At 41.7% G+C, this 15,394-nt stretch overlaps 1 protein-coding gene across 1 annotated transcript in view; it reads right to left on the reverse strand.

Moving 5' to 3' along the window:
* LOC124555266 (ras-related protein Rab-3) overlaps positions 1-15,394 on the reverse strand; it is a 376,167-nt gene that overhangs the window by 34,224 nt on the left and 326,549 nt on the right. Inside the window, exons 3-4 of the mRNA XM_047129135.1 lie at positions 6,163-6,281; positions 3,254-3,425 (exon numbers count right to left, since the gene is read on the reverse strand). Of these exons, the coding sequence (XP_046985091.1) occupies positions 3,254-3,425; positions 6,163-6,281 (291 nt within the window). The remainder of the gene's footprint in view (positions 1-3,253; positions 3,426-6,162; positions 6,282-15,394) is intronic.

The following is a 15,394-nucleotide window of genomic DNA, read 5'->3' on the forward strand; positions in this document are numbered from 1 at the left end:
GCTTCTTGGTGTTTGCAGTGCTTTCAGAGGACTTTCAAGCTTCGCTGGCGAAGATCATATATGGTGAAGCGGAGTTCACCGATTCTGTGGCATTATCTGATACAGCTGAACTGCCAACAATGGTTCAACGATTCAGACAACATATCCCCAACATCAGAAATCTTCTTCTGGAGTATCATAGATTTCCCAAGGTGACTTGGCGATGTGCGAGTATGTGATGTTATGTGATGACACTACATGGGCTCTTCACCAGACTCATCGTCTACCCCCCGCACTCGCACTTCGGCCGCCATCTTCACTCCCCTCTCCACCCTGAATATTTCATCGCAAAGTAGAAGCAACTGTTACACCTTCACTTTCCCTATTGCTCCGCACAAGTCGCGTGGAGTGGCCGATCGGTTAGAGGTTCCATGTCACCAATTGCGCGGCTTCTCTCACTGGAGGTTCTAGTCCTCCCTCAGGCATGGATGTGTGTGTGTGTGTGTGTGTATGAGTGAGTGTGTGTGTGTTGTCCTTAGCGTAAGTTAGTTTAAAGTAGTGTGTAAGTCTAGGGACCGATGACCTCAGCAGTTTGCTCCATTAGGAACTTACACATTTGCTCCGCACAAGAGGGGTGGAGGGCGGACTCTGTGGGGACTTCACTAGCAGGATGCGACTGAAATATATAATGATGATGTTCAAAGAAGTGTCGAATACTTTCAGAGCTGGTAGTACTCATCAAAACAAGAAAATTAAGTCCAATAAACATGAGTCAGGAAATGCGTTCTTTATGTGGTAAACACATCTTTACAGGATATATATATATATATATATATATATATATATATATATATATATATATATATATCAGAATAAAGAATAGTGATGTTTGTTATATCTTTAGTGTTTAAGCAGTCTTATTTTGGACAGCGATGATGTTAGATGATAACGTGTGCATTGTTTCATTTAATAGCAATAAAACAGCAAGTGTACACCCAGTTAATGCTTCATTCTGCACGAGTCCTGCCATGGATTACTTACAAAGATACATCCGAAAAAACATAATTATTTGGTAGCAAAAGTATCAGTTGTAGGGATAGCCACTTATATAATTTCTATTCATGTCAAATCGTCGAAATGTTTACCATATGTTCTTAAGATGATGTTGGGAAATCTTGAAACTTTTTCCGATTGCATTATCCGTTACCGACATCCATAAGTTAAAATTTTCTGCGCTTATTCACCTAAAATATGCACGTAATATCCGGTCTGAGTCGTAAATGTAGTTTTAGATGAAGTAGTGAACACATAGCAAGTGTTTTATGGTGATCAAAAGAGTTCTGAGATCGTCGAACTACGTTTTTAGTAAGAATTCGTTCACTGATAAAACTGTATGTCTCGCTGTCTCTGTGTAATGGACACTTCACACCTATAGAAATATGCCCAAGGTGGTACTGCAGTGGCATGAAATTGGCTAGAAAGGGTATTAATATATCGGAAAAGAACTTAAAACGACTGTCAAAAATTGTTTAAGACTGGAAAGACTGCTAAGGCGGAAAAGTATTTCTGATAACTTTTTTAACTCTTTTGACAAACAAATCATAAGCTGGGCATTTTTAATTAATTGTAATCGATAAGCAAAGTATCCAAAAAAAAAAAAAAAAATTGAAGCAAACGATTTTATCTCAGCCTTATATTATGCGTACTTATCTGATTCTTATATGTGTTAAAGTATACAAATGTGTCGAAGTATATAAGTAAACAGTCGAAACATTATTGACCTATACAATACGTTTCATATAAGCAACACACCCTGCTGCACCAGGGAAAAGAAGGGAACCAGCAGAAAAATGCACAAAGTAGCGGATATGTTCATGTCCTGTCTGACAGGGAAGTGGCGAACCAGCTGGCTCAATCCTCATTCCGCCTTCCTCTCCAGAAATTTTGACATGCGAACATATTCGCGGTTTTTTATGCTGAGAGAAAGAGTAGCAAAGGACAGTGACAGTGGAAGAGAGAGGAGACAATACCAGTGGGAGACAAAGAGAGAGGAGATAGTGATGGTGGGAGAGAGAAAGTGGCAATGAAGGGGGCAGAGGTGGATGAAGACAATAGCAGTGGGAGCCGAAGAGAAAGGTCATGTCACAAAACACAGATGAATAGACACCTTACATGGGCTTGGAGGGTATAGACCCTCCCAGACTAGTGAACTTTAACATGTAGGTATAGGGGAGGCAGAATTTTGGTCCAAAATTTTACACACGTAGGAAAAGAAGAAGAAATAGGTTAGAGCCCCAGAATTTTTGAGCTTCTGTGATATGGGAAGACAGTGACAGTGGAAAATAAACACAAAATGAGAGAGGATAAGTGAGAGAGAAGACAGTGGCAGTGGTATACAATGTAATCAACGGAAGAGAAAGGAGACAGTGGGAGAGAGACATACATAGACAGTGGCATTGAGAGGGAGATGCTGAGTATGTAGACTTAAATATAAAGAGAGACTGGGTGTTAAAAAAGCGCGAATAAATTCGGAAGTAGAAATTTTTGTTGAGAAAGGTGACAGGAGGACTGAGGTAGGTGATTCCCCACTTTTCTATAAGAGTTTTTAAAGAGACACATATTCGCCTTTTTGTGCCCCAACAGTAGCATTTTTCTGCTTAAAAAATGAATATAGCAGTACATCAACGTGGCGCTATCCATTTCGTAGCTCCATGCCCCTAACTACTACACTATCGATATGGAGAACTCCTACAGCTTTTGACAATGTCTTTCATCTTAGTATATCCTGATGGCTTTTGCCGCCAATATGTCATTCACTGATAAATTTTGAATAAGCCATAACCTTGAAACTACATACTAACATATGACGATATTAGAATATGAAAGCAGCAAAACAGCAAAATTCTTCAACTACCAATATGACGTTCTTCGTCATTTTAGTACAGTTAATTGTGCCAATACCAGCACGTTTATGAGAGAACCTCGATGTGCTTGTATTTTGAAACAGCATCTAGTCGTATTCGTGGGAGTTGCTGGTGTCACTTGAAGCTAGTCGACTGCAATCGAGTTTGTGCGTTTTATGGAGGACACAGCACTTGCCAATAATCCTCCTCTTCCTTACGCTTCACCTCTCTGCCACTCAATACGAGCTACTGCGCATGCACAACATTCGAGGCCAAATTGTGTCAGTCAGCACTGCGTCACCCTGTATAACATACTACTGAATTGTGTCCATCGTTTATATATAAAATTATTAAAGGTAACAATAACTTACTTTCACATTAATGTTCTCCTTAGCTGATGTTTCAAAAAATTCAATTCCCAGTTGTTCTGCAAGTTGCTTTCCTCTTTCAAAACTGATTACTCTTTCATCTTCCATGTCACACTTATTTCCAACTAGGATTACCTGTGCGTTGTCCCAAGAATATGTTTTTATCTGAGTCACCCTGCAGGAAAAATGGAGACATTAAACAAAATAAGCAGAATGAACTCTAGAAGCATTTCCCAGTGTCATTAACATCAAGCATATAAGAAAGAAAGTAGGGTAATCATCATATACACTTAATAAACGTTTTACTAAAATATTTGATAATTGTTTACATTATTGAGAGGGGGGCGGGAGATAACTGTACTGATGTATGCACGTACACAGGGTGGAAGTCGTATTGTAAACAGGTTCACTAATTCACAACTTTCTTGTTTACATACCTGACAAACATCTGAATAAAGGAATGTGATTTAACTGATTTGTTATGATTCATTTTATGACATGCATACAAATGGTTTCTGTATTTACATCACTCAGATGTTACTCTCTTGTGATCTATGCATATCTTTTCCTTGCAACTGTCACCTGCTTTGCTCCACAATTTTAAAGCATAGTGTTGCATTGACTGGGCTAAATAAAGCACATTATTTAGTAGTTTGACTAATGTCCTATGGATCATAGAGCTGTACTCAGGATTTTAATTCTGAACATGTTAAAACATTGCCTGTAATATACATTTCAATGTCAGCAATTAACATCGTAGGGAGACTAATCTGCACATCATTATTTCCTACTGTTTTTAAATTATTTGATTAGTTAGGAACATAATTAGGCAATAGAGTTTTTTATAATATTTATACAATCATAAATGTTTATTAGTATCCTGTTACAGTGTAATTTTCTAGAGCAGTTCGTTTCACAATGCTATTACTTACATATCCCTTCAACTTACTTTCTTTCTAATACAACAGAATATGGTGGGTCTCTTTCTCTCTGTGGTGTGTGTGTGTGTGTGTGTGTGTGTGTGTGTGTGTGAGTGAGAGAGAGAGAGAGAGATCCAAGAAAGTAATTTTTGAATGTGTAGTTCACAATGTAACTGACAAAACTACGCAGATAGCAACAGATATGGTTTATATATTCTAAAGTGTGTTGTACTGCAAATCAAAAATATAACATTCAATTTTTTAATGATTCCTTGCCACTCACATTTGAAATACGTCCCTACAGTGTAGGATGCAGTTTGGTCTCTGCTTATTTCACATAGTAAATTGTACCTTATTTTATACATAAGATAGTTTTCTTTATATTGGGTTTACATCACTACAAAATGTTTATGTCCACATTACTGTGACTATTAATTTACAACTAAAGGAAAATTCTGACTGTGCAGTACTATTTGCACTATTACTGGAAACCCCAGAAACATACAGAATCCAAATCAACAGTAGTACCTTTATGTACACATCATTTATACTCAGCAGTCACATTTCCTCTAGTCTACCTTATCTTTATTTTATCGAAACAAGTAAAAAATTCAAAATTTGTGGAGTTGTGCAATTGAACATGAAGTCCTATGTTGTGATAAGCAGTGGAAAATCATGTACAAGATACATGTAAACGAAAACAATGATCCTCATTCCAATTTATTTATTTATTTATTTTTTTTGAATCAGTGATTCAGAATGGAAGAGAGGTACCTATCATGTTACACATGTTTTTGTTTGGAAGTCGAAGTTATTCCTAATCCTGCATGCTCAGTAAGGTCAAAATACACAGGATTAGCCTCAGGGGGAAGAATATAAATTTATGTATGATGTGCCTCACTGGTTCGATAACCAAATAACTATTAACAAAATTCTAAGAATAGTGATGAAGCTACATTTTAAAAAATATAAGCAAATATGGAACATGATATTGTATTTGTTTGTTCTTGTAGTTCCGAAAGTGAAAGGAAACAATGATCTTTCAACAAATGGATCTTTTGGCCATGATACATATTGCTGATATTGAGGGTATTTCATTAGTTCTTAGATTTCTTTTTCTATAATTCAGGTTGATCAGATTCTTGTAACTTGATCTTAAATTATGGCAAAAACTAGAAAATTGGTGTGGTACCCGTGCATAGTCTTGAAGTTTACTATATTTTAGTCCTAAAAACTTTCATTAATCGGTTTGATTTTTTCAAAAGACCTTATTCTTCATGTGGTTCACTTCAGGACGAACTGATAATGGTTTCAATTTCTTTAAGATTTCATGAGTTTTCTGAATCAACTTGTTATGAAAATTGTTTAAATAGCAGCAAGAAATTACTTTCCAGTTTAGATATAACTAGGTAAACTGAAGTACATTCCCACTCACTCAGTCAAACAAGAAAACATTTGCTCTTACAGTCAGCAATGCAGTTCTGTAAAACAGCTACGATCTTAAAGTTTTTAGCGTATTTTAGAATGTGTTTAATTTAATTTTAACTATAAGAAACATATACAAACATGTTTTAGATTCATATCATGTTAAACTTAAGTATACAATAATTTTCATGGAACTTTGTTTACAGAACAGAAGGAATGTTGTGTTCTGTATCTACCAACAGACATACTTGAGTTTCCTGTTGTAGTCCTTAAGAGCAGAAGTCAAAAGTCACTTGCAATCAGACTCATTTAACTGCACCTACCATATCATTATGCAACAGTACAAAACCACATCGTACTGATTTCATGATTATGAAAAATGTTGTGTGCTATGGTTCTCCTTATGTTACAAGCTAACAACCCTGTCACAACTGTGTATTGTTTCCTACTGCTAGTGAAGTCTCTTAAGGACTGTGTGGCCTGATGCACAAACAGATATGACAGTTCTATTTATATTCTTACCATCAGACAACATGGCTGTTTTATTTGCTGGTGTTGTTTACTTACCAGTCCTGAACACTGTTGAAAGATTCTTCATTGGTGATGTCATACATCAGTATGAAGCCCATGGCACCTCGATAGTATGCTGTAGTGATCGTCCTATATCTCTCTTGTCCTGCCGTGTCCTGAAATTAAAATAATCGTATGTTTGATTTTATGGAAGTAGACAATTTCTTCCAATGCAGTGCCACATATTCTACTAAGTCAGCAATGAAGTAAAGCATAATGTAAAATAGGTTTTCAGCTACAGTTTGTTTGAATTGTTCTTTTTGAATTTGAATTAGCCTCTGCCTCCCCTACCAAAATGAGGAAAATTAACAAAATGGATGTATAATCAGAACATATCACTAAAATTCGACGCTAGGCCCATTACCAGAGCATGTTGGAACATCTTGTATGGAGGTGTGAAAGAAAGAAACATATCGACAAATGACCACGCACAAATATGTCTCTTCTACTTCTTCTTCTTCTTCTTCTTCTTCTTCTTAGCGATAACTCCATCTTGTTTGGGATTCGCTGCACTCAAAATTTGGCAAATCTATCTTACTTGTGGCTGGATGTCATTCCTGTCACCACAGTTGTCAGTTACGGGTACTTAAGGGAGCAAAAATCGTGTCTGTAAATTGTGTGACCTTTGTTCTGTGTGTGATAGTACTTTAACTATTTAATGCACAAATATGTCTCTAATAAAATGAAATCTGCATGGTATACTGTTAAAAGTGAAGCAGAAACAAATTCCACATATATTATGCAAATGTATGTACACTATGTAATCAAAAGTATCCGGACACCCCCAAAAACATACGTTTTTCGTATTAGGTGCATTGTGCTGCCACCTACTGCCAGGTACTCCATATCAGCGAACTCAGTAGTCATTAGACATTATGAGAGAGCAGAATGGGGCGCTCCGTGGAACTCACCGACTTCGTACGTGGTCAGGTGATTGGGTGTCACTTGTGTCATACATTTGTACGCGAGACTTCCACGCTCCTAAACATGCCTAGGTCCACTGTTTCCGATGTGATAGTGAAGTGGAAACGTGAAGGGACACGTACAGCACAAAAGCGTACAGGCCGACCTCGTCTCTTGACTGACAGAGACCGCTGACAGTTGAAGATGGTCGTAGTGTGTAACAGGCAGACATCTATCCAGATCATCACGCAGAAATTCCAAACTGAATCAGAATCCACTGCAAGTGCTATGGCAGTTAGGTGGGAGGTGAGAAAACTTGGATTTCATGGTCGAGTGGTTACTCACACGCCACGCATCACACCGGTAAATGCCAAACGACGCCTCGCTTGGCGTACGGAGCGTAAACAATGGACGACTGAACAGTGGAAAAACGTTGTGTGGAGTGACGAATCACGGTACACAATGTGGCGATCCGATGGCAGGGTTTGGGTATGGAGAATGCCCGGTGAACGTCATCTGCCAGCATGTGTAGTGCCCCCAACAATAAAATTCGGAAGCGGTGGTGTTATTGTGCGGTCTTGTTTTTCATGGAACCAGGTTTGCACCCCTTGTTTTTTTTTTATTTTTTGACTGGCACTATCACTGCACAGGCCTACATTCATGTTTTAAGCACCTTCTTGCTTTTCGCACTGTTGAAGAGCAATTCGGAGTGTTGATGGCATCTTTCAACACGATCGAGCACCTGTTCATAATGTACAGCCTGTGGCGGAGTGGTTACATGACAACAACATCCCCATAATGGACTGGCCTGCACAGAGTCCTGACCTGAATCCTATAGAACACCTTTGGATGTTTTGGAACGCCTACTTCGTGCCAGGCCTCACCGACCTACATCGATACCTCTCCTCAGTGCAGCACTCCGTGAAGAATGGGCTGCCTTTCCCCAAGAAACCTTCCAGCACCTAACTGAACGTATGCCTGCGAGAGTGGAAGCTGTCATCAAGGCCAAGGGTGGGCCAACACCATATTGAATTCCAACATTACCGATAGAGGGCGCCACGGACTTTTAAGTCGTTTTCAGGTAGGTGTCCGTATAGTTATAATCATATAGTGTATATATGAGGGTGTGTTGAAAAGCAACATAGGTTACTATGTAAAAGAAAGAGTATCCTGTGGTGTTTTGTTTGGCAGGACGTTCATTTCCCTGAATTAATTTCGACATAGGAGCTATGATAACAACAGTAACAGTCCCTCGGCTACAGTCTTACATAGTTTGGGAAAAGTTTCTATTTCAGCATTATTTTCCAATGTCTGTGTTTCCTTCTATTAAATACCTAAAAGATATTCATTTCCTCTTTTCTGGCTGTCAATATATTTAAAACGATCTTAAATTTGATGTTTGTTATATTTTATTCCTCATTTCTTCTATTCCTCTATGCTGCTGCGAAATGTTGTGACTGGTGATGAGAGCACCGTATTACGTGTGTGCGTGTGAGAGAGAGCTTCTTAGATCAGAACAACAAAGTAATTTAAATCCAGTTTTTAGAGAACAGCTATCACAGCGACACCATTCGGGGAATAACATGGGTCACACTTTCTGTCCTGTTCATCATTGCCATTTCACCCCGCCACCTCAGGCGTCACTTAGCAGTCAGCAGCAAAGGATACTTGCGGCCAGGGTCTTAATAGCTCCGGTTCTGTTTCGTTGTTTATGTGCGTGGAATGTTTAAGAATAGCTCAAGCCGGCAATGGAAATGTCAAGCCCATTATGACGCTGCGAAAAGAACTGAATAAAAGGTGTAAATAGGGTAGTGTGCAAATGTACCCTGTATGGCACTGCACAGCTGTTACTACTGTGGGCATATTACGAGCGTGAGTTACTGCGATGTGGCAGTGTCACCCATTTCGACTCTGAACTGTACTGAACTGTCAATCACTTTGTTATTCTAATCAAGGATTTAGCTGGGCACTGAACGCAAATGACAAATAGAAAAGTAACAATAAATTAATGATGAAGTCGCTCCATCTGCTCTGTAGAATTTTATTTAGTCCACTACCGATTTCGGCTTTTTTTGTTAAGCCATTCGCAATTGGATCTGAAGTTGCCATACATACAGTAAATGTTAGTAGGTACATAATTGAAGATGGAGAGCCGGCCGAAGTGGCCGTGCGGTTAAAGGCGCTGCAGTCTGGAACCGCAAGACCGCTACGGTCGCAGGTTCGAATCCTGCCTCGGGCATGGATGTTTGTGATGTCCTTAGGTTAGTTAGGTTTAACTAGTTCTAAGTTCTAGGGGACTAATGACCTCAGCAGTTGAGTCCCATAGTGCTCAGAGCCATTTGAACCATTTGAAGATGGAGAAAATGTTTATGAACATATGGACTATAAAACGTGCGGGTTATAAGTAATGTCCAAAGGTTATAAAAAAAACCTGGTAGATTTAAAAGTTTGTTTGTCTAATGATATCGCGAGAATTAGTCGTCTGAGTCTGTATTATTCACTCTAAGAGATAAAAAACGAAGCACCACGAAGGAATTATCCGAATGGAACGGAAATCGGTAGATGTGATCTACATCTACAGACAAACAAATGATTATTATTTCAGAAAAATTGGTTGATTTGTTGAAGAGAAAGAGCTTCACTAATTAAGCTAGTCAATAACGCTTTGGTCCACCTCTGCCTCTTATGCAAGCTGTTATTGGGCTTGGCATTGATTGGGATATCGCGCCAAATTCTGTCCAATTAGCGCGTTAGATCCTCAAAACACCGATCTGGTTGGAGGGCTCAATCCGCGATGCTCCAAACATTTGAGGCGTCGCAGCTAGGGCGCGATCGCCGATAGCAATTAAAAAAAATCCTAATGAAAGTTTAAAAGGACCTTTGAACTTAGAAATTTGAACAGCAACCCATTTCCGATTTATTCTGTAGAGTTCACAAGACTATTTTCAGCTTTTTGTACTTATAGCGGCCTCCGACGTATAGTTATGAAATCTCAGTTTCTTCAACACTGCTTTTCTGAGATCTCTTAAGTAGCTGCAGTCAGGAGATACGTGTGGAGATATGCAGCAGTGTCGAGGTAGGTGGACAATTTGTGTTGCAGAACCGCCATCGATGTGCGAAAGAGCGCGTTACGTCGCACATTCTCAGTTGGGGAGAGATCCAGCGGCCTTACTGGCCAAGGTAGGGTTTGGTAAGCACGGAGACAAGTAGTAGAAACTCTCGCCCTGGGTAAGCTGGCGTTATCTTGCTGACATGTAACCCTAGGATGGCTTACCACGGAGGGCAACAAAACGGGGCGTAGAATACCGTCGACGTACTGTTGTATTGTAAGGATGGCGCCGACGACAACCGGTGTGCTACTATGAAAGGAAATGGCATACCAGACCATCACTCCTGGTTGTCGGCCCGTACGGCGGACGACATTAGGTTGGTATCCCACAGCTGTGCAGGGCGTCTCTTGACACATCTTCGCTGGTAATCAGGGCTCAATTGGAACCAGTAGTCACCACTGAAGACAATTCCACTCCAGTCAATGAGATTCCAGTTCGATTGTGCCCTACACCACTGCAAACGTTTTGTCTGGTGTACACAGGTCAATGTCATCCCCCCCTTTCTATGAGCCACGTATTAATGTTTATCGTAGTCAGCCGGCCGTTGTGGCCGAGCGGTTCTAGGGTCTTCAGTCTGGAACCGCGCGACCGCTACGGTCGCAGGTTCGAATCCTGCCTCGGGCATGGATGTGTGTGATGTCCTTAGGTTAGTTAGGTTTCTAAGTCCTATGGGACCGAGAACCTCAGATGTTAAGTCCCATAGTGCTCAGAGCCATTTGAACCATTTATCGTAGTCACTGAAGCACGAGTTGCACGTCGGATTGATGATAATGTTGAATCTGAGGGTCTGAGTATTTCACTGACAGTTGCTTGGTCCTCTCGTTCTCTCGTCCCTCTAGATCGATCGCTTCCTTCTTGCCGCTGCGTTCAGCCGTGGTTCACCCATTCCTGCCAACGTCGATGAATATGGGCATCGCTTCTATTCAAGTGTCAAGTGATTCGCCGGTTACTCCAACTGGCTTTTTTGAGCCCAACTACACGTCCTCTGTCAAATGATGATATCTGTGTGTATTATCCATACGTCTGTCTGCGAGGCAAAGTTATTGCCCAACTGAGTTCACGGAATGCAATTCCCAAAGACTTTATGCTCTCGTAGCGTCATGTCCCCTGTTTACTGTCTTTTCCAGCCGCACTGTGAAATTGCAATGCAGCGTCACACATTCATCCATCGGCAACCAAATTTTCTGTTTTCCATTTTCCATCGGTACCTCTATGAGTATGAATATGAGATCAATTTGTCTAGCTCCTTCGTGGTGGATCTTTTTTGTTGTCTTAGAGTGTACAATTATATACCTATATACAACTATTTGATGTAGGACAGTCCGCAGCTCGTGGTCGTGCAGTAGCGTTCTCGCTTCCCGCGCCCGGGTTCCCGGGTTCGATTCCCGGCGGGGTCTGGGATTTTGTCTGCCTCGTGATGACTGGGTCTTGTGTGATGTCCCTAGGTTAGTTATGTTTAAGTAGTTCTAAGTTCTAGAGGACTGATGACCATAGATGTTAAGTCACATAGTGCTCAGAGCCATTTGAACCATTTTGATGTCGGACAGTGTCAGATCCTCTTGAGAATGGCTTAACAAAAAAACTCTAAAATGGCAGTGGACTAAATAAAGTTGTATAGAGCAGCTGGAGCGGTCTTTTCATTAATTAAACAAACAGTTGTGGAGCGCATGGTGAAATTAATAGTAACAATAAACTTTCGTAGTCGTTTTATTCCTCTTATAGGTGATAGTATAGAAGTGATTTAGTAACAATGATCATTTCGGAATAATAAAGACTGCAATTTAATGAAAATACACCTCACAGCCGTATAAACACACTAATAATAAAATTAAGTGCTCCATAATAAATATAGACGTTCATTATTCATGTTCTGCCACGTATACGCAGTAGCTATTCTTCAGTGCAACAGAGCGCGACCGTCAGGCGACACTTTTAAGGCAAAATTCCCTCTCGCGAAACCTGATATGAGTGATACCATCCGCCCCATCAGCATATTGAGCCGCTCAGACTACTCCATTCCTCTTGCCTCCACTACTGGAGATTCAATCTGTTCCTCGTGACTGTTCTCCAAAATATCTGGCTGTTTGAATAATCCCATATTTTTCACTAATCTCCTTTCCATACTTCTGTACATCGCCGTCAAATAGCCGCAAAACATCCTTATTTCACGGTCTTCCATGTGGATACCTCTGTTTAATCTCACTTCCAACCAGTTCCTCGCAATATCACAGAATTGCAGTCAGTTTTAGGGAAAATGAACTATTATATTGGATTCATACCGAATGCTGCACAAATCGCAGCTCCGTTGCTTTGCATCGCTAGAATATCCCCTTTGTTTGGATAGATGAGTGCCAAGTAGCTTTTCAAAAACTTAAAGACCAAATTCCACCATTATTTGTATGGCAGAAAATTCTATGGATAACAAGCCTTTGCAGTCCTTGTTTCATGCGACTAAACCGGTTCCTGTACGAACTGCCGTAAAATTGCAATGATGGGCTTTATGGTTGCTTCAATACCAGTACGAGACAGTATATTGCCCGACAGTTCAACATGGTAATGCGGATGCACTTTCACGTCTTCCAATTGGCCCTGATACTGACTTTGACGCTTCTGTTGCATCTTGTTGTCACATCGATGCTCAGGATTCTGAATTGCTTCAGTCATTTCCTCTGAACTACAGGAAAATTGCACAGGCCACGGAAGCTGATCCAAATTTGAACAATTTGCTAACATGCATTTGCACATCTTGGCCTCACTCATTGAATAGCATAAAGAACTATGTAGTGCGCCGATACTTTGCACGTCGGCATAGCCTAGCTGTACACCAAAGTGCAATTCTTGTTCAAAATGACAATGGACAGTCACGTGTGTTGATTCCTAAAACTTTGCAAAAAGAAGTGTTGCAGTTACTTCACCAAGGACACAGGAGGATTGTTTGTACTGAATAATTAGCTTGGCGATACTGTACTGACGCCCAAATAAAACAGATGACATCACACTGTCACGCATGTGCGGAAAATCAGTCCGCTCCGCCACAAAAATTCTCTCTTGGCCTAAGTCGCAATCGCCATGGCAACGTGTGCACATAGACTTTGCAGGACCTTTATGGAACACTTGTTGGTTGATTGTGGTTGACTCGTATAGCAAGTTTTCTTTTGGTGTGCCAATGAACTCGGCAACGTCACATAGCACAACTGAGGTGTTGTCATCGATTTTTTGCCTCGAAGGTTTATCTGACGAAGTAGTGTCAGACAACGGCCCTCAGTTCACGTCAAATAAATCTGAAACATTTTGCGATCGCAATAGCATACAGCATCTAACTAGTGCACCGTTCCATCCACAGTCAAACGGCGAAGCGGAACGTTTTGTCAACACATTCGAGCAGCAGATGGGCAAACTTCACTCCTCACACACCAGGGATCAAGCATGGCAACTGTTTCTCGCCTCATATGTTCGCACCCACGAGTTGGACCATCCCCGGAGGAACTGCTTCACCGTCGCCGCCATCGGACACTGCTCCACCTCCTCCACCCTCCTCAGTATCCAGCGCCGAAGGAAAGCCGCAAGTGTAGCTTCGCGCCGCATGATATTCTCTTTTACAGGGTTTCAAATGGTTCAAATGGCTCTGAGCACTATGGGACTTAATATCTGTGGTCATCAGTCCCCTAGAACTTAGAACTACTTAAACCTAACTAACCTAAGGAAATCACACACATCCATGCCCGAGGCAGGATTCGAACCTGCGACCGTAGCGGTCACGCGGTTCCAGACTGAAGCGCCTAGAAACGCTCGGCCACACCGGCCGGCTTTGCAGGATTTTTAGCGGCAGCAGACGGTGGGCGCGAGGCGAGATCGCTCATCGACTTGGCGCTTGCATGTATCTTGTTTGATGTCCAAATGGCTTGCAGCGCCGCCATCAAAATCAACTTTGCCTCTGTCATGTACACGATGATCTTTCTGTCTCTCTTCCCCCTGATTCCCAGGTCCAGAGGACAGCGCGGCCACAGCAGCCGCCAGAGGGTGTCTTCACGACACCGCAAGATGACCCCATGGACGCGGAGCCTTCGCCTCGTCCACCTCCTCTCGTCCTACCGATGGAGCTGGAGCCACCCACATTGCAGCAGTCGCCGCCTTCTTCATCTGGTTCACGGCAGCAGGAGGTGGACGGGTACCCTTCTGGTCGTTTTCCGGGGGACGTTTCCGCCAGAGCGCAGGCCGGATGGCGGGGTACGGCCGGAAGCTTGACGTCCGCTGCAGCCACAGTTACCGGCCCGACGTTGCGCCCACACTCCTGCATTCCCCGCTGTAGTCGCATTCCCTGCACGACGACGGTCCGTGGCTTTGGCGGGGAGGAATGTACTGGCGTAACCACAAGCGCCGGAACGAAGAGGACGAACGGAATACCAGAGAAGGCGGTGAGGAAACGTCAGCCAATAGCCCGCTGACAAGGACCGTGCTGGGCCAGGAGAAACCTCTGCAAGAAGTGAATATAAGCGGCGCTCCCGCCAGCCTCCGCCTGACATTAGTGCTCAGATCGGCTCCGTATACGGACATCAGTGGACGGTTGTAGACTGGCACTCGCAGAACACGATGATCCACATCAAGTGCTTACTTCTACTTTGTCTATAGTGAAGACTATTACTGTCTGCATGTCATTTGCGACACATTTGTAAATACAACTGAAGTACTGTCAATTTGCTTTACAGAAATAAAACTACTAATGTTATTTGCTTGAATTGTTGTATAGCATCCCGAGAACGCAGCACACCTTAGGCACTCTCTATACGAGACGAGTGGGCAAGACCCAACCTGTGTTTAGAAATTGAGTGCTGATAAGATAAAATTTAGCAACTCCCATGGGACATAACACTAAAATTGTGTAATACTACCTCTAGCCATGATAATGGCTAAATATCCAAACATCTCCATGGTGCTCTCCGAGGGGTCTAGCAAGCCTCTGACCATTTGTGCTGCTATTGATTCTAAACATCAATACCCTTTTAGTTCTGTTTGGCACAGGCCCCAGAGACTTCACCGTATTTTATTAGTAACATACGAATGAACTGAAGTCTGCCACCTTATTTAACTATGGTACATCCTATGTGATTGTTCCGCTTCATATCAATACTACTTGGTACAACTCGGTATTTGTATGAACTGGCTGAGTCCAGTTGTGAGTTACTGATAGTGTAGTCATAAGGTACTAAGTTTCTTCA

Source organism: Schistocerca americana, chromosome X, assembly GCF_021461395.2.
Source record: "Schistocerca americana isolate TAMUIC-IGC-003095 chromosome X, iqSchAmer2.1, whole genome shotgun sequence".
NCBI lineage: Eukaryota > Metazoa > Arthropoda > Insecta > Orthoptera > Acrididae > Schistocerca > Schistocerca americana.